Raw genomic sequence first — 20,639 nt, 5'->3', positions numbered from 1 at the left:
CGGGCCGGACTTTGGACATGCCTGCATTAATGCAAGTGGATTTTCGGAACTCTTTAGCTATGTTTTCAACAAAGGATTTGCAATATTTACACACCTATATTATTTACACAATCATTCACCCCGCTCTGTGATGTTATGTGGTCTTCTGCTCCTGCTTCATGGCTGAGTTGCTGTTGTTACTAAATTCTTCCACTTTCAGATAATATCACTTATGGGGCGTACAAACGCTTCGATTAAGGGTAATTTTTTATTTAATTTTGCTTCTAGAAGCAAAATCGAATCAAAAATGAGTCAAATAGTGTTATCTGCCTTCGATGCAGATTCGATCCTGATGCACGGCCCCAGGCACCGGAATCGAAAGCAGGAATAGGCTTGGTAGGCAGGTCTATTTCTGCATTGATCTGGAAGATCTAAGGCAGTTACATGTTGCTCTACGCAGCATCCCCACCTCCCTCCTCCTGCGGGCCATCCTCGTGTCGCCCTCCCTCCCACCCTCCTGTTCAATCCTGGCAACCCGTCAGGTCCCGGCGGTCATCAATATTGAATTTGTTTCGATGGCCGCCAGGATTGAAGCATCTGTACGCCCCATTACAGTTGACAGTCATGCTAATGCTGGCCAACTTTCGAAACTCCAACCATCCAACTAGTTGCTTGGGTGGAATAAAAATATGGTACTGGATGGAAGCAATGGACAATCAGAAATGTGCTCACAAACTCATAAAACTTTTAGTCAAATTACTCAGTCACCTACAGTACCGTGCCTGAGTGACAGTTTTTGTCCATTTTCAGATATTGGGAGCAAATTTCTGAAGTAAATATTCCATTCGCTCCCATACAGTACCATATTTTTATTTCATCCAAGCAACTAGTTGGATGGTTGGAGGAAAGCTCTGATCTGTGACCAGCATAATGCATTACTACAGTGCCAGGGCCTACATTATTCCACTGCACATCCTCTCTGATTACCAATCATAGTCACTGGACTGGGCACACCACAATTACATTACCCTTTGTACATACATAGGGCACCATACCTATCCAACAAGACATGTCACATGTCATTAACACTTGTGTCTAAACTTACATTGTGACCATACAGGACTATGAAACCATTACTAAGCAGTTATGTTGTTGTTTCCATGAAGCATCGTCCTGATATTAGCACTTAATAAACCATACTTACCGGAAAGGCTATTGGTAGAGGCATCAATTACGGCTTTTATTGTAATTCAGATATGTAAACAAAGGTGTTACATTTTATGCATAAATAAATTGTTCTAATTCAAAATAAAATGTCATACATCTACGTATAAATCATACACATGTTAAGGCTACCCATATTAGCAGGATACACAAGTTAGGGAGTCTGTAGCAAGGCCCAGTGGCCATTACTGTATCTGTAATCTTTAGGGAACCAGACAAATTCACATGTTGATGCATCCAGTCATGCTGCTACTGAGGGCCTGAAGCCAGGAGCTCATATACATGTGACATGCAAAACCGGCATCTCTGTCATTTCTCAAGTGAGAAAATAACTGCATCACCCCTCTACTGATATACAGTTCTGCCAGTGGCTTAACTATGAATTGGTCGCCCCCCCCCCCCCGCCGTTAATGGGGGGGGGGCGCCCCCGCCCGCAGCCTTACCTGTCTTGCTGGTCCCGGCTCCCTTGCTGGCTTCATTCTTCTGCTATGGAGACGGACCAACACAAAATGTCCGCCCCCATACAGCAGACAGTTTCAGAGAACTGTCTGCTATATGGGGCGGACATTTTATTGTGTTCCGTCTCACTAGCAGAAGAATGACCACCACTGAAGACAGGTAAGGCTGTGGGCGACGGATGGGCGGGCAAGCAAGCGGCGGACGGGAGGGGGCTAACTTATAGCACCGCAGCCCCCTGGCGCCCCCACATGCACAGCGCCCCCCCGCGACCGCGGGGGCTGCGGTGCTATAGTTACGCACCTGAGTTCTGCTACTTAAGTTAATATACTTTAGATCCTAAAAATTAGTTTTATACAGTACAATAAAACTGCGGCCTTAAAACTGATCTCCTGAACTGCAGAAACTGGGAATACTCAGGTGAAAGATAACCCACCTGTAGGGAAACCTGCACATTGTAAAAAGTTTTGTTGCATTTGCTTGTTTAATCCACCCCAAAACAAAATGAAATTATTCTTGTAATAATTAGTCACCAAGACATATAATATATACATAAAATATATATAAACATATATATATATATATATATATATTTTCTCTCGCGGGGCCAAATGTATCAAGCTTCAAAAAGTGATAAAATGGAGAGTGATAAACAACCAGCCAATCAGCTCTTACCTGTCATTTACATGCTGGGTTTGAAAAATGACAGGTAGGAGCTGATTGGCTGATTGTTTATCACTCTCCAGTTCATCACTTTTTGTAGCTTGATATAAAAAAGTGGCCCTCAAGGAGGTGGATACAGGGCCAAAATGTGTTAGGTGGTCCAATCCTGTTATTGTTGTCCCTAAATGGCAGTACGTATGTGTAAGTCAGTAAACTCTTGTATTGTGTGTATGTTTTGAAGGGGTTATTATAAAATCATGCCAGGTCTTAGGAACACAGCAGGTAAATAGGGCACCTCGTGTGGCGTCACCAGATAGTATCAATAAACAGTTGCTTTGAGAACACATTGCCATGTTGCGATTTGCTGATATTATTTGTTACCTAGAAACAGATTCAATTCCTTGACAAATTAACAAATAAAGCAATATTATTACACACTGCACAGGGCACTGGCAAGACTCATACAATCACTGATGGATCCTTGCGAACTGGAGACGTGTTTAGGGATTTTTATAGAAAGTCAGGCGTCCTTAACAGATATAACAGCAATGACTGCACAACAGCACAGAGGTTAAAATGCTGTGTTTGGTTCATCTTCGTCATAAGCTTTATTCTCTTCTCCTATACTGTCGTATGTATTAACTGGAACATTTGTATCTTTCTCTTCTGTAGTTTGAAATAAAACTTCTCCATATCTCTCATTAAGTAATTGGGTTTCCTTCTCTCTGTCAGCTTTTCTTTTCCTTCAGCCAAACAAGAAAAATACAGATATTAGTTGGACTATATGTTCTTTGCAATAATACAGTACAGAATATGACATAATACACACTCTATTAAACAAATAATAAGGTGCAAAGGATCAGCTTACTCCCGCCCGCTGATCCTTTGCACACATGGTTCATTCACAAGGTATATATGCTTGTATATGTTTGCTTGTATTTCTTCTTGTCTTGATAAAGGGCATAACAGCCTGAAACGTTGACATTAATACACTTGTCCAATGTTTATTGAACTTTATGAGTCTTTGAGTGCCAGCCAGCAGCATTGATATATATTCCTTATTTGGAAGGTGGGCACCTCAGCAAGCTGCACTTCACTCATATTCTTGTGGTTCAATTCACTTATGCTGCTTTCAGACTGCTAAACTGGCTTTGACCAGGTATTTTAAAAACGTTTCTAAAAACCAGTCTGCCAGCTAAACGGGTCTGTCATCATTGACTCCTCCCTCTCTTTCACCCCCACATTCGTGCTCTCTCACAGTCTTGCCGCTTTTACCTCCGCAACATCTCGCGCATCAGACCATTCCTCTCCTCTGACGCGACCAAAATTCTCATTCACTCTCTTGTCATCTCCCGCCTTGGCTACTGCAACATCCTTCTCTCCGGGCTACCTCTTGCCCACCTTGCCCCTCTCCAATCCATTCTTAACGCCGCTGCTAGGCTCATCTTCCTCTCCCGCCGCTCTACCTCCGCCTCCCCCTCTGTCTATCTCTTCACTGGCTCCCCATTACTTTCCAAATTCTCTTTAAACTCCTCACCACCACCTACAAGGCTCTCTCCTCCTCCACCGCTCCTTACCTCTCTTCACTGATCTCTATCCACACTCCCTCCCATCCTCTTCGCTCCGCCACTGCCTGACCTCTCACCTAATCACCTCCTCCCACTCCCGTGTCCAAGACTTCCCGTGTCCAAGCCCCCCTGCACTGGAACAACCTCCCGCCACCCATAAGGCTTTCTGATTCCCTTACCTCCTTCAAGCGCTCCCTCAAAACCCACTTCTTCCGACTAGCCTATCCCTCCTCCTAACCTCTTTCGCTCCACCGATCCTTCCTACCCTACCCCTCCATCCGTTCCTACTTATCCTATTGTTTTTCATTTGTCCACCCACCTCCTTTTAGTCTGTTAACTCTTATGAGTAGGGCCCTCCTTCCTCACATACTCACCCTACCTCTTTACCTCACCAGCGCTCCTGCCCTTTTCTTCCCTTCCTCTACTTTATCTTCTGCCTCCTCGAAAATTTCGACACCTACATACTTCAGAACTGATGCTAATTTTAGTTCTACCAGCTATACCCCTATTTATGCTGTATTTTAGCAACACACACTGTACGTTACCTTGTAATTTGTTTTTTTGTTTGCTATGTACGGCTTTGTGGCGCCTTATAAATAAACTAACTACTACTACTAATACTAAAACCCCTTTCACACCGCATGTCCTTAAACGGTATTTCAATGCAGTTTTTGTTCCTTCACAACACTGAACCCATTTTAACCCATAGAAAACAGTGGATGAAAAAAAAACGGGTCTGAAACGGGTAGGACCCTGCTTTATTACCATTTAGAAATACCAGTTCAATAGAACCAGTAAATTCACTCTGCACCTTTCAGACTGCACAAATTACCATTTTAAAATGGTAAAAAAACTGCAAAATAACAGGTAAAAAGTGTGGTCTGAAAGGGGATTATGTACATTATTAGGATCAATGATCCCTATACATGTAGCAAAACCTTCTGTTTGGTGCCATGAGAGTAAAGTAGCTTGTACACAAGCATAAAATGTCCATGTGAGTCCTAAAAGTGTTGAACAAAAGCATTTAAATTAATTAAACAAAGATATGTTAATTATTTGCTTAGTTATTCATGTTTTCCTTTATTTAGAACTTACCTTTTCTTGTCCCTCTGACCAAGGATTAGTAGAACAACCATAGCGACAAGTAGCAATCCAGCCACTATGCCAAAAACCACTAGCCACACTGTGACAGACTGTTCTCCAGGGGGCGAGAGTGTGGGGGGAATGCCTAAAAATTCCAAGGAGTAGTCATCCAGATAGAAGGCACTGTTAATCCGACCTTTTGACATCCTGTTTGTAATGTCAAATTCAATATTAATATAGCGTAGTTAATGTTAGATATAAATGTTAAATATAAACGTATACAAAGGGTATCTCAAGATAAATTAAAAACTATTAAAAGAAAAACAAAGTTTTCTCTTTAACCATTTTGTTGTTCATATATCACACCTATTATATGCTAAGGGACAAGAGTTGTGAGTTCATCCATTTTTGTAGCATGAAATCTGTGTCGGACCCACTTTGGGATGTAGTCCAACGATATTGGGCGGTATTCATTGTGGGATTTGGACTGTCCTGGGCCTTTTTCAACCAGCTTGCCTGCAACTCGACAGGCAGAATTAAATGTCCCGCCTTCCGAGTGGTGAGAAGTGGGCATGTCGTCAAAAATGGCCGTGGATTGTCGAGAAACAGATTTGAATTAGACTATCCACGGCCGTTTCGACAAATCAGATCCAACTTGTTTTAAAGCCGGATCTGTTTTGTTGAAAGCTGCCTACAATGCTGTCGGAAACGACAGCATTGAATAAGCAGCAGGCACTTTTTCCACTGTTGGAAATAGCACCTGACATTGAATACTGCCCATTGTATGAATAAGCTGTAGAAAGCTGTATATTATATATGTATATATTATATTATGATTGAAATATTGGTTTTCATAAAGAATATGTAAAATGTATGCAGTTTTAGGTTACTTATTCTTAAATTATAATCATTTAAATGACAAGCTTGGTTTTTGTTGTTGTCAAAACTAGATAATATTATGTTGATGTACACAGCAATTATTTTTATGTAAACAATAGGGATTAGTAAATATAGCTACAAAGGAATGTTTGCTGAGTGAAATTCAATATTTCAAAATTTTAATTCCACTATCATTCGAAATATACATATAACAGTGCCCTCTCATTCTATTTATAAGAATTTTGTTTTGGGTATCCTACTAACAGAGTACACATTGAGGGGTGCGGTGATCCTTAATTGAAGCACAGAAGAAGGGTATAGCTTTATATGTGTACAGAATCCCTTTATCACACTGTATTGGATAATTTTACATATGTGGCTGCCTGGCCCACTTTGATTCCCTGTTGTTCAGAACCAAAAACAAATATACATATAGGGGGGAATTTACTAAAGGAAATTTGTAAAAAATAGGTGTATTTGTATCCAGAAATACACTTATTTTTGACATTTACTATCCCGAAAATACGGCAATTCGTAGTCGTATTGATGTGCTATCAATACGAATACGAATTGCCGTATTTTCGGGATAGTAAATGTCAAAAATAAGTGTATTTCTGGATACAAATACACCTATTTTTTTTTACAAATTTCCTTTAGTAAATTTCCCCCATAGGGTCTAAGTATAATGACCAATATGAGACTGAATTCTTATTCGGATATTCCAATCCAATAAACAAATAAATGAGTCCAAATATAAGTTTATTAAAATAGTTTTTTTCGATTTGAAAATCGATGATTTTGCATCATTTTCAAATCGGAAATACATTCTTTTTACCCCGTAATTCATAGAACAAGGGATGGCAACAAGAATCAGAAGAACCCTGGGATGAGTACGAGTGTCTTTCTGAACATGTTTTTATTCCTTACCATAATGAGAAGGGGAGGCAGAAGAAAGCAGTAAGGGTCAGGGAGGTTGGATGTCGGTATGTTGATATTAGATCAAAGAGCAGCTACGGAGTAACGACTCCTATTGGCCAGGCATTAGTCAGCCAACACAGATCAGATGACAGCATAGTTGGGCTTGGGGAGAATAGTCAGCCATTGATCCACAAGGTGAGCTGGCTACGAACTATTTCCATAAGGAGGATTGACAATATAATGGTCATAGGCTAGAACAGCAGTCTTTAAAATAAATGCAAATTTAAATCTGCAGAGGAGATGGTGCTGACAGAGGCAATTTAAATACTGAAAGCAGGATGCATAGGGAAGGTCAGGTACATCTGGCTATAGAGAGAGAGCAGCAGTATATGATAAACAATAAAAAATTGCCATTAGTCAGCCATCACAGATGTATAACACCATTAGTGGTCTTATACATAAGGGGGGAATTTACTAATATGAAAAACCGAGTTTTTCGTATTAGTATTTCCCCTACGACTGCATACGACTGTTTGAGTCGTACGCAAAGTCGTGTTCCGGAGGGGGATTTACAAAGCAGTCATATACGACTGCTTTGTAACCCTCCGATGTCGTAGGAATTCGTATTAGCAGCCGTATATACGGCTGCTAATACAAATTATTTGTAGGCAGTCTGCACGGATCAGTCAGATCCGTGCAGGCTGCAAGGTGTAAAAAAAATTTAAATAAAAAAAACAAAAAACGGCGTGGGGTCCCCCCCACAGCCGAAACCAGCACCAGGCTGACAGAGCCTGGAGCCAGTAATTAAAAATCAGGGAACCCGACAAATAGGGGTTCCCTGATTTTTAACAACCAGCCCCAGGCTCCTGCTCTGGGGCTGGTTCCCAAAATACGGGGGACAAAATGACTAGGGGTCCCCCCTATTTTAAGAACCAGCCCCAGGCAAAACCAGCCAGCAGGGTAATGCCACAGCCGGGGGGAGACTTTTTATGCAAGTCCCCCCGGCCAAAGCATTAACCCTACCGACCAGTCAGCCTGGCCAGTGGCCCTGGGGGAGTGGGGACCCCCCCAATAAAGGGGTCCCCCCCCCTCCAGGACTTACCTGACCAGGCTGAAGCCTGGTGCTGTCCTCGATGCCCCTGGGCGGTGGGCATCGAGCTGATAGTGGTGTAAAAAATAGAACAAACGATTGTTTTTTACTGTGGCACTACAAGTGCCAGCAAGCCTCCCCAGCAAGCTGGGACTTGGAGAACCACAAGTCCCAGCCTGCTGGGCATTAAAGGGCCCGCTGGGTCTTGTAGTGCCACAGTAAAAAAAATAGTTAAATAAAACACACTGACACCCATTTTAAATAAAAGTTTAATACACACATTACACACATACTGATACTTACCTATCTTGATCCCGTTGGTAGGTCGCTGGCTCCGGTGTCGGCGGCTCCGGTGTCGGCGGCTCCGTGTCGGCGGCTCCGGGGTCGGCGTCCTGTCCGAGGATAATCCATGTTGGACCTGTGTAAGGAAATCCAACTCACCCAGGTCCTCTATGGATGGTCTTCTTTCTTCATCTGTCGACATCCAGGTCTTCTGGCAGCTGCTGACGACTTCCAGCAGCTGCCGGCATCTCCCGCGACGCTCCCCGGCTTTCAGAGCCGGAGAGATCCTTCCTCTTCGGCGTCTGGGCTCAGAATGAATTCTGGCCAATCAGGAGCAGCCTAGCCGCCTAGCGGCCAATCAGGAAAGACCTGATTGGCCGCTAGGCGGCTAGGCGGCTCCTGATTGGCCAGAATTCATTCTGAGCCCAGACGCCGAAGAGGAAGGATCTCTCCGGCTCTGAAAGCCGGGGAGCGTCGCGGGAGATGCCGGCAGCTGCTGGAAGTCGTCAGCAGCTGCCAGAAGACCTGGATGTCGACAGATGAAGAAAGAAGACCATCCATGGAGGACCTGGGTGAGTTGGATTTCCTTACACAGGTCCAACATGGATTATCCTCGGACAGGACGCCGACCCCGGAGCCGCCGACATGGAGCCGCCGACACCGGAGCCAGCAACCTATCAACGGGATCAAGATAGGTAAGTATCAGTATGTGTGTAATGTGTGTATTAAACTTTTATTTAAAATGGGTGTCAGTGTGTTTTATTTAACTATTTTTTTTACTGTGGCACTACAAGACCCAGCGGGCCCTTTAATGCCCAGCAGGCTGGGACTTGTGGTTCTCCAAGTCCCAGCTTGCTGGGGAGGCTTGCTGGCACTTGTAGTGCCACAGTAAAAAACAATCGTTTGTTCTATTTTTTACACCACTATCAGCTCGATGCCCACCGCCCAGGGGCATCGAGGACAGCACCAGGCTTCAGCCTGGTCAGGTAAGTCCTGGAGGGGGGGGACCCCTTTATTGGGGGGGTCCCCACTCCCCCAGGGCCCCTGGCCAGGCTGACTGGTCGGTAGGGTTAATGCTTTGGCCGGGGGGACTTGCATAAAAAGTCTCCCCCCGGCTGTGGCATTACCCTGCTGGCTGGTTTTGCCTGGGGCTGGTTCTTAAAATACGGGGGACCCCTAGTCATTTTGTCCCCCGTATTTTGGGAACCAGCCCCAGAGCAGGAGCCTGGGGCTGGTTGTTAATAATCAGGGGACCCCTATTTGTCGAGTTCCCTGATTTTTAATTACCGGCTCCATGCTCTGTCCGCCTGGTGCTGGTTTCGGCTCTGGGGGGTACCCCACGCCGTTTTTTTTTTAATTTATTTAATTTTTCTATTTTTTTACACTGAAGCCTGCACGGATCTGACTGATCCGTGCAGGCTAAAACGCAAATAGAACAAGAAAATGGTGTTCTATTTTCCTGTCGTATTTGCGTGGGTGTTTTACACCACTAAGCAGCCGTATTATCAGTACGGCTGCTTAGTAAATCAGAAACCACCATTCTTTTGAATGGTGTTTTCTGTCGTATCCTATCGATGGTGTAGACATTCGTATTTGTAAATACAAATACGAATGTTCCATCTTTAGGACTACGAATTGTTGTATTTTTGGGATATTAAATCCCGAAAATACAAATTCGTAAAAAAAAGGTGTATTTCTCCCTACGAATACACCTTTTTTCTACGAATCCATTTTGGTAAATGTCCCCCAAGGCGTCTTTGTGAACTTGTGAAGAGGTGGATCTTATCTCAGGTAGCGTAGCACCTCAGCACCGTCTCGAAAGTGTCCAAATATACAGGCCACCAAAAAGCAACAGGGTCCTCCACCTACAAACACCTACGTGTTTCAACCTCCAAAAGGTCTTCCTCAGGGTGTCACAAGCTCACAAAGATGCCTTATGTATAAGGCCACTAACGGTACAAGGCTTTCTGTTATGTGTTTTTATTCATCTTAATTAATTGTATCAGTGTTACACTATGTGAAGTTTTTTTTTCTATATATCTGAGGCCATCAGTATTGTAAGGAGGTGTGACATCTAGTGAATCCTTGGTTCATACACTTCAAAACAGGCCTGTTGGAGGCCTGAAGACGATACGGTTAACAGTTGATATCAGTTATTTGAAAAATTTCAAAGAATTTAAGACAATACTGCACCATAAGACCGTGTTTTATTTCTTTGAGGTACAAGCGATTTGAAGAACATCGGATAGAAGAAACAATTGTGATTGAAGGACTTTATTATTATCATTTAAACCCCAGGTTTATCCCCATTGGAAGCGCATTTTCCAATTTTTTATTGTTTATGATATATCTGTGCAGGTGGTGACACTGCAGGAATTTAGCTGCTCCTATTGAAGCGCAAAAGCAACCAACCAATTGTTTGTTTCCAGCAGTATTAGATGTTGTAGGAGTGGTTCTAGATGCACCAAATTAGCCAGGTGTAGAGGCTTTTGGGGCTGATCAGGTGTGTGGCTATAAGGAAGGAGCCACAACTAGTGTCAGGGTCTGGACTTCTGAGATTGGGTAGTGTGACACCACTTCTCATGATCAAGTACAACATATAAATAGGATAATACATCTTTTGAATTTACTATTAAACTTTCTAGCCATTTAGAAATACAATTAGATGTAATATAACATATGGATGTACTACGGACACATATTTGTTGCTGAAATACTGCTTCTGTAATGTGACTTGGACGTATCTAGTGATATGAGCAACATAGTTTTTTTTAACATGTACTATGGACCTTATTCTGGTTCACACGCAGGGCTGCGAAGTTCGCAGTGCTGCATGTTGTTTTAAGCCCACCCGCCGCTCGTATTGCCGCCTGCCACCCTACACACAGCGATTTTGCCCGCATGGCTGCGAATGGATGTTTTGCATAAACATCCATTCGTAGCCTAATTGGCAAAGACTATATAATTTGATGGTCGCCGACCATCGAATGATGTGGAACATGGACACAAAACTAAGACACTCTTAGGTGTCTTAGCTTTGCGTTCGCCCTGTGTGAGGTCAGGGCGGGCAGCTAACATCCGGTGATGTCAGCTGTCCGCCCCCCAGCAGCCGCGTGACTGCCTCATTAGCATGGGACCGCCCAGCATTTTAATGGGAACACCCATGAAATGCTGGGCTTTTCCATGGGTGCGCCTATCCACCACCACCCAACACCCCCTGCTGCACTGTTGGGTGCATTTGGACCGCGAACTTGCAGTGCCCCTCCATACCCAGCACATGTGCATTAGTCAAACATCGCTCAACTGTAAGTACACTCAGAGGAGCCTGTAAACCAAATCAGGCCCTATATCTCTGGAGCATAAAATGGTATTTAATTGTAAATAAAGTCCTGATAAGGTAAATTAAAGGATATCTTCCCTTCAAATTTGAGATTTATTAGGGAAATAAATATGCTTGAAGCAGAGATCTTTTATTTTCCACAACAGCAACTAACAAAAAATGTTCCATATATTTGATTGCAATACTGTACAATGCATTTAAAGTTATAAAATTAAGGTATAGTTTAAATAATGTTGTTTTAAACTATTTAATTACTCTATTCTGAGGTTTGAAAGATATTTGGTACTTGTTTCCTAGCACGGCCACAACGATCATGATCGTGGGCATCGTGAGGAAAAATCGGGGGCATCGCGGCCATCGCATGCACTAAAAAATCGGGTGCGATGGTACCGACACGATGTCCGCGATTTCCCCATAGGGAACAATGTTAAATGCCTCAATTTACCCAAATCATCATAGGGAACAATGGTAAATGGGCCAGAAAACCCAAAAAACACAGCTGAACAGTGAAATGTCCCCCCAAAAGTAGTTTACGCCACCCCACGATCAACGCGAACCTGAAGTGTGGCGAGCGCAGCGAGCCCGCGAGGGGCGGCGGTACGCGTCCTCCGACCTTTTCATACCCCCACTATCCACGTTGGCGTGGAGTTGAGAATAGAATATTTTGGCGAGCGCAGCGAGCCACCGCGCCCGAAGCGTGGCGAGCGCAGCGAGCCCCGCGAGGGGACGCGGATACCTGTGAAGCCCGCGAAGGGACGCGTTTACCTGTGAAGGTATCCACGTCCCCTCGTGGGGCTCGCTGCGCTCGCCACGCTTCGGGCTCGGTGGCTCGCTGCGCTCGCCACACTATTCTATTCTCAACTCCACGCCGACGTGGATAGTGGGGGTATGAAAAGGTCGGAGGACGCGTACCGCCGCCGCTCGCCACGCTTCAGGTTTGCGTTGATCGTGGGGTGGCGTCAACTACTTTTGGGGGGACATTTCACGGTTCAGGGGTGTTTTTTTGGGTTTTCTGGCCCATTTACCATTGTTCCCTATGATGATTTGGGTAAATTGAGCCATTTAACATTGATTCCTATGAGAAATCGGGGGCATCGCGGGTAAATTGAGGCATTTAACATTATTCCCTATGGGGAAATCGGGGGCATTGCGTCTGGACCATTTAAGTCTTTTTTAGCCGCATACGACGCGACCGACGCGATATTGACTTTTTTCAATGCATTTCAATGGGAAAATCGGGGGCATCGCGTCGGTCGCGTCGCAGACCACTAAAAATGACACCCGAGGCCCGCGATTGTGGCCGTGCTAGGAAACAAGTACCAGATATTTTTAGTCAGTGTTATTTTTGTAGGAAAATAGGTTCAGGAACTGTGGGCGGGGGCAGAAAGTGGTTGGTGACGTGGGAGGAGCTACAAAAGGGGCGTGGTATACATAAAAAAAGAAAAATATAAGAAAAACATAATTCCTCACTCCGTCACGCTTATTATACATATGCCACACACAGATTCACATTATACATATCCCACGCACCGTGATGCCCATTCTACATATGCCACACACCGTGATGCCCATTATACATATGCCCCACACTGTAACGCGTATTATACATATGCCGCACAAAGAGATGCCCGGTATACATAAGGCCCACACAGAGATGCCCGTTATACATATGCCACTCACAGAGATGCCCGTTATACATATGCCACTCACAGAGATGCCCATTATACATGTGCCCCACACTGTCATGCCCATTATACATAAGCCCCACACCGTCATGCCCATTATACATATTCCCCGCTCCGTAACAGTTATTATACATATGCCACACACAGAGATGCCCATTATACATATTCCACACACAGAGATGCCCATTATACATATTCCACACACAGAGATGCCCATTATACATATGCCCCACTCCGTGATGCCCATTATACATATGCCATACACCGTGATGCCCATTATACATATGCCCCACACAGAGATGCCCATTATACATATGCCCCACTCTGTGATGCCCATTATACATATTCCCCACTCCATGCTGCCCATTATACATATGCCCCACTCCGTGATGCCCATTATACATTTGCCCCACTCTGTGATGCCCATTATACATATGCCTCACTCCGTGATGCCCATTATACATATGCCCCACTCTGTGATGCCCATTATATATATGCCATACACCGTGATGCTCATTATACATAAGGCCCACACAGAGATGCCTATTATACCTAAGGCCCACACAGTGATGCTGCCCATTAAACATAACACCAAGATGCCCATTATACATATGCCACACACCATACTGTTACATTATACATATGCCACACACCGTGATGTCCATTATACATATGCCGCACACCGCGATGCCCATAATACATATGCCACACACCGCGATGGCCATTATACATATTCCACACACCGTGATGGCCATTATACATATTCCACACACCGTGATGGCCATTAGACATATGCCACACACAGATATTCCCATTATACATATTCCACACACCGTGATGCCCATTATACATATGCTACTCCGTGATGCCCATTATACATATGCCACACACCATAATGCTCCATTATACATATGCCACACACCGTGATGCCCATTATACATATGCTACACCGTGATGCCCATTATACATATGCCACACACCATAATGGTCCATTATACATATGCCACACACCGTGATGCCCATTATACATATGCCCCACACTGTGATGTCCATTATACATATGCCCCACTCCGTAATGCTTATTATACATATGCCGCACACAGAGATGCCCGGTATACATATGCCACACACCATAATGCTCCATTATACATATGCCACACACCGTGAGCACATAGTGCTGTGTTATCTCTCAGTGAAGTTATCCCCCCCCCCCTTTAGTAGCTTTATACCTATAAATCCCTCCTCAATCTTTAAATCTTGAGACCCCCCCCCCTTTCCTCCCCACCACCACCACATGCAATGTAAGATCCATGTACCTTTAACTTTGCTTTAGTGTGGGTTTTTCCAGCTTGGGCTACTTTGGCTTTACTTGATTTTGTATTGCAAGAATTAATCTTGGGTGGACTTTCAGCCTGGCGGAGCTGGCCGAAAAGGCAGCAAATAAAATGATGCGGGGTATCAGGGAGGCTGTATAACACAAAAATGACTGCACCCCCGTCTCCCTGCTCACTGCCCTTGTAGGACCTGGAGCCCTGTCACCAGCCTGCAGGGAGGATATAACGCTGCTCGCGCTACAGCTCAAACCAGGCTTCCTGTTGCTGTTGTCGGTGTCTGTCAGCGGGAAAAGCGCCTGTACTGCACCAGTACCCTGTAGACTCCATCAGACTCCCGGACCCTCGATTGCTCCCAGTCATACGGCAGCTTAATCCGGGCTGGGAAGAGTGCAGGTGCAGAGTGCACTCGCCCACACCGGGCAGGGCGCACATCGGCATTTACAAAATGGGAAGCCTGTAGGTTGCAGGCTGGAGGAGGCGCCAGCGGTTATTGTTGTGGTCCGGACTCCAGGAGACTGAGGAGACGTGCTGCTAGTAAAATTCATATCTCCCGCCCGACCACTAGCCAATAGGCGCTCGCGGTCCAGCAGCCACCAGTTGATTGGCTGCTGGACCGCAAGCACCCATTGGCTAGCGGTCCAGCGTGAGACGTAAAGGTTACATAGCAGCACGTCTCTTCCTGGAGTCTGTAAACAGCGAGCGGGGGGGAGCGGAACAGCGAGCGGGGGGAGCGGGTAGGTGGACGGGCTGACAACGCTGGTGCCGGGAGGCCAGGAGCAGGTTCCGGAATGCCGTTCCTGATGACGTCATTTTTAATTTGACCTTCAGGAACGGCGTTCCGGACCGTTCCGGCTCAAAAATAGGCCTGTTTTTAGTAAAATATTGGTGTGTAGTGTATTAGGAGTCGACATACTAAAAAAGTAATTCCATAGACTCAGTACATACAGAATTCAATTTAAAGTCTCCTTAGTATAAATTATGGTACTTGTGTATTAGCCAGGAGCCCAATTAGCATATGTACGGAGCCATAGGCTAAGCTACACATCCATGAGAAAGACCGGAGTACCGGTAGAAACGCTTCGGATCACTTGCCAGGATACCCGTGGGACCCACTGCCTTGCCGAGTTCAGTTGTGCCACCTTTGAAAGTTTCCGGGACTTTTAATTTTGAGCGCATTTGAGGACTATTTCCAACTAGTTCTCCACAACTTCTGGTAATTGCCCGCTCCCACTGCGGTTTTTCTGTTTTTTTACACACATGTTTTTATAGCAACCCTTGCCATTGATGTATGTTTGCACTTAATAAAATAGTGTTACACTATATGACCATATCTTTGGGTACTTATGTAGTATCTGGGCTGCCGATTTTTTGATTGTATGCCTTAAGTTAAGGCATACAATCAGATGCGATGCGATGCGATATCGCATCGCATCGCATACGACCATATCGCATGCGATGCGATGCGATGACCCGATTTTTCCATAGGATTCAATGTTAAAATGGACTGAGTCCATTTTAAAATGGAATTCAATGGGAAAAAGGGGTCCTTTTCATACCCCTACTATCCAAGTGGGCATGGAGTTGGATATAAACCTGTGGCGAGCGTAGCGAGCCACCGTGCCCGAAGCGTGGCGAGCGAACGGTATTCTGTGTCCGCTCGCCACGCTTCGGGCTCGGTGGCTCGCTACGCTCGCCACAGGTTTATATCCAACTCCATGCCCACTTGGATAGTAGGGGTATGAAAAGGACCCCTTTTCCCATTGAATTCCATGTTAAAATGAACTCAGTCCATTTTAACATTGAATCCTATGGAAAAATCGGGTCCATCGCATCGCATCGCATCGCATCGCATCGCATGCGATATGGTCGGGTGCGATGCGATGCGATGGACCCGATTTCAAAATCGGCAGCCCAGTTACTATATAAGTACCTATCTTTGTTTCCCATATGTTGCACTTACGGATACGGGTTTGCGATTGGTGAAGTTTGATAATCTACTACCCAACGCTGATGGCTATCATACTGTGCGGAGAAGAGGAGACGCATATCCCCTGATAGGGATGTACGGTATCTTCTCTTTTTCACTGTGGTGAAGGAAACCTATTTTCAACGCTGATTGCTGTCTTTTAACACGGAGAAGAGGAGACGCATATCCGCTACAAGGGATGTACTGTATCCTCCTCATATACCTACGGTGAAAGGGTGTTTTATCTCTGTATATACGGTGGAGGAGATCTTTTGAGACAGAGAAGGCATCGTTCACCACATAAAGGAAGGCGAAAGCCATTTTATCTTTACTCAACATACAGAGCGCAGGAGACCTGGATACTATTGTGTGTGTCTTTGGCACACTATCTTTGTACGCTGTCAACATAGTCCAACGGCTGCCTAGCATAGTAAGCGTAGTGACTCCGTGGCAGCCCAATGTCTGCCTAGCGTAGTTAGCGTAGTGACTCCCCGGCGTCCATGGCTATGTCCCCGGTGTCCATGCCAAGCCTAGTGAGCGCCTCTCACACAGCGCCGGTAACCGCCAGATCCCCTGTGCTGGCGGACGCCTGCGGAGAGGGGATCATGTAGGCGCCGGCGGTGAGGCGCTCCAGCTGTCTGAGATGCAGGTGCAGGTACGCGTCCTCCTGACCTTTTCATACCCCCACTATCCACGTTGGTGGGGAGTTAATTGTATAAAGTGTGGCAAGCGCAGCGAGCCACGTATCCCAAAGCGTGGGAGGTGATGCGGAACACATGTGAAGTAATCCGCTTCCCCTCGCGGGGCTCGCTGCGCTCTCTACGCTTCGGGCTTGGTGGCTCACTGTGCTCGACACACTTTATAAAATCGACTCCATGCCGACGTGGATAGTCGGGGTATAAATAGGTCGGGAGGACACGTAACGCTGACTACGCTAACTACGCTGGCCGCGAGAACACTACGCTGATTACGCTGGCTGCGGGAACACTACACTGATTCTGACAGCGCTGCTACTCTAACTACATACTGGGCGCCCGGCTAATACACAAGTACATAAAGTATGTACAGTATAGCAACTTACCGAACAGCCTCTTCAACATCAGATTTTGGTACTATATCGCCAATTATATTTGGCATTGTAACGTAGAAATAGAAGGAGATTCTTGCTGTTTCATCATAAACATGTACATCATCATCTCTAGAGGGATAAGATACATTTGTATTAGAAACGGTAGCTGAAATTGGACATACAATATATAATACATTGACACTCTTTCTAAGAGGTTTTTTTCTGGTGGTCAGATTTGACATCCATTTATCACTATGAACTAAAATGAAACACTGTAATCGCTATGCAGTAGAATCTATATATAGTCTACATGCAGTAGAATCTATAATGTATATAATCTATAAGAAGTAGAAAAACCCACTGGGTCCATCTCCAATTCCTTTCTAGCATCCTACCTTAATACACACATGTCTATAAAGCCTTCCAGTCCCACATAAGACAGCCTTCTCAATTGGACAATAGATTTATACAGTTCGTTATAAGCTATATAATTTTGTAGGTTATAGTCAGACCCCAATATTCCATCATATTACACCTTTCAATCATCCACCTTATTACATGCCCAGGGTCACTTTCTTCAATGACTAGCCTTAATCCCAGTACTGTTGCTCATGGGTGGGACAGCAGAACAGTCCCAAAAAAAGAAACTCAGGACATTTGGGAGGTACAGTATGTTTTAGTTATTGCTCCGCACTGTGATCATGATTCAGTAATCAGTAGGAGAACCGTAGTCAGTGACTAGGTTATTTATTACAAACAACAAACAGATCCTGGGTGCAATGTGATACAAATACTACAATCCTCATAAGATTGTAACTCATTTCGAATAAATTTAAATGGAGCTCCAGACAATAAGCTCCCAGCTCCAAATGACAGTTAGGGGCTGATTGGTTACTCATCATTCATAATGAGTAGCAACAAGAATACCACTCTTTGTTAAACCTGCCCCTATGTAAGTAATGCAGGTAGTTTACAATATTAAATAAATATAAAATTTTACTTACGAAAAGTGAACTGGGTTGTTTTTTGCAGCAAAATATTTAGTCATGGCGTATGCAATTGTTGACCTGAATAAATTCACTTCACTGGTGTCCCACTTATACTGGCAAGTAAGAAAAGGATGCTTGGTATGAGAAATACTGTTCTGTTTGTTGGGCAAAGTTCATTTAAATAAAACACACCCCTAATCCAACCCCAACGGGAAGCGGCCCTGGGTCGACACAATGTCTAGGTCGATAGTTACTAGGTTGGCCACTAATGGTCGATTGTGACTAGGTCAGCACCTAGGAATGGTTGACATACCCTAGGTGGACTTTGACAGAAGGTCGACACAAGCTTAAGGACGACATGGGCATGGTCGACCTGAACAACCTCGACATAAGTTTTTCCCTTTTTTCCTACTTTACTATCCAAGTGGGCATAGAGTGAAAATATAATAGTGTGCTGGAAGCATGGCGAGCGCATGGAGCATTGTGAGGGGACGCGGCACATTTATACGGTGCCGATGCCGACATAGGCACCAAAAAAACTAAAAAACCTCATGTTGACCATGTACATGTCAACCTAAAGTGTGTCAACATCCTATCAATGTTGTCAACCTAGTTACTATTTAGTGGTCAACCTAGACATTGTCTATCATCTATACTGTACCCAACCCCAATACCCTTGTTAGCTGATGTAAAAGGCACATAATATAACACACACACAGACGCACACACACACACAGAGGACCTTAGTCAGGTCTGTTTGCATAGCCCGTTCCTTCGCACGGGAACGGGTGGGGGGCGGCGGCTCATGGGAACTCCCAGCATTTCATGGGCGTTCCCATGGAAATCGCCCAGTGGTGTGGGCGCTGGAGGCGGGCAGCTGACATCACTGGAAATCAGCTGCCCACCCTCTTCCTGCCGAATGTCCACGCACATCTAAGGTTGCCTGAGAGTAACCTTCTTACATGTGCCTGGGCCTTCCACATCATTCCATGGTTGACGACCATGGAATGATGTGGGTGTTCCTCCACAGTCTGCAAATGGATGTTTATGTTAAACATCCATACGCAGGCTAGGCAAACGAACCTGCCGCCTGAGGGGGGGCGTTCTGGCATTCAGCGGGCGGCGTCTGGTGGACTCGCAATCCACAGTTATTTCCCTGTGTAACCTGAGTGCCTTCATTAATATGTGTGGTTAGACATCAATCACAAGGACCCTTCTTATGCTCCGCTGTAGCACGATGGTGTTACATACAAAGAACCGGCTTAGTAGATGGTACATGGCACTAGCGACCAACTGCACTATAACACAATGCTCTTTCTGTACATTACATGCTTAGGTATGTAGGTATGCTTTATAACTAATATGTGATCCAAATATAACTACTGCTAGAGATTCATCTTACCGCATTAGCACCTAGTCCAGCTTTCAGGCTTATTCTGACTTTGATTGAATTCTCTGAGTCTAGAAATAAAATAATATAAGTTTAGTATCTTTAGATTGTTGTTATCACAATCAGACGATCTGTAATTATCCAATTGAAACACAAGGTGAAATTACAGAACAAATAATATAACTGCTGTAAGTTCCAAAAGTGTGACTGATGCCGTCCCTTTAGTGGTCCAAATACAGTATTGGGAAGTGTATTGTCTTGTAAATCCAAATTGCCGCATATTGGGCCTTATTCTGGTTCACTCGGTCATGCACCGATGTTTTGTGTATACGCATGCGCAGCATGCTAGGCAGGGTTTGGTACATTCGCTTCAGCCTGTGCACACATCCAAGGGAAACTAACTGAATAAGGGCCATTGTACAAGTACTGTATAAGTACTGAGTGTGAGTGCGCATGTGTGTGTGCATTAAAAGATGTTTGGATGGCATTAAGAATTTTGATGCCTGTTTGTCTGAGCAAAGACTATGCCAATTGCAAAAGGCTGCGATGTAACTATAGTGGGTGCAGGGGTTGCCATTGCTCTGTTGCCATCCAACATGGGTAACCATTAGACAATATATTATCTGACATGTTATTCTGATGACGGCAGGCAGGTGAATGCGATGAGCAATATATTGCAAATGCTGCCAGCCAAAAAACACATTGTCTTGATGTGTTCCCAGGC

The 20,639-nt window shown here is 44.7% G+C and overlaps 1 protein-coding gene across 1 annotated transcript in view; it reads right to left on the bottom strand.

Annotated features, from left to right (window-relative positions):
• Positions 1 to 1,651: 1,651 nt before the first annotated feature.
• Positions 1,652 to 20,639, bottom strand: part of ACE2 (angiotensin converting enzyme 2) — a 71,320-nt gene continuing 52,332 nt past the window's right edge. The window contains exons 14-18 of the mRNA XM_083172439.1: positions 19,928 to 19,986; positions 18,541 to 18,638; positions 17,549 to 17,665; positions 4,986 to 5,180; positions 1,652 to 3,065 (exon numbers count right to left, since the gene is read on the bottom strand). Coding sequence (XP_083028565.1) covers positions 2,894 to 3,065; positions 4,986 to 5,180; positions 17,549 to 17,665; positions 18,541 to 18,638; positions 19,928 to 19,986 — 641 coding nt within the window. The 3' untranslated portion in view covers positions 1,652 to 2,893. The remainder of the gene's footprint in view (positions 3,066 to 4,985; positions 5,181 to 17,548; positions 17,666 to 18,540; positions 18,639 to 19,927; positions 19,987 to 20,639) is intronic.

Source organism: Crinia signifera, chromosome 2 (genome assembly GCF_055691185.1).
Source record: "Crinia signifera chromosome 2, ASM5569118v1, whole genome shotgun sequence".
Taxonomy (NCBI): Eukaryota; Metazoa; Chordata; class Amphibia; order Anura; family Myobatrachidae; genus Crinia; species Crinia signifera.
Note: the sequence above shows the minus strand (reverse complement) of the source record. Positions and strands in the feature narration are given on the sequence as shown.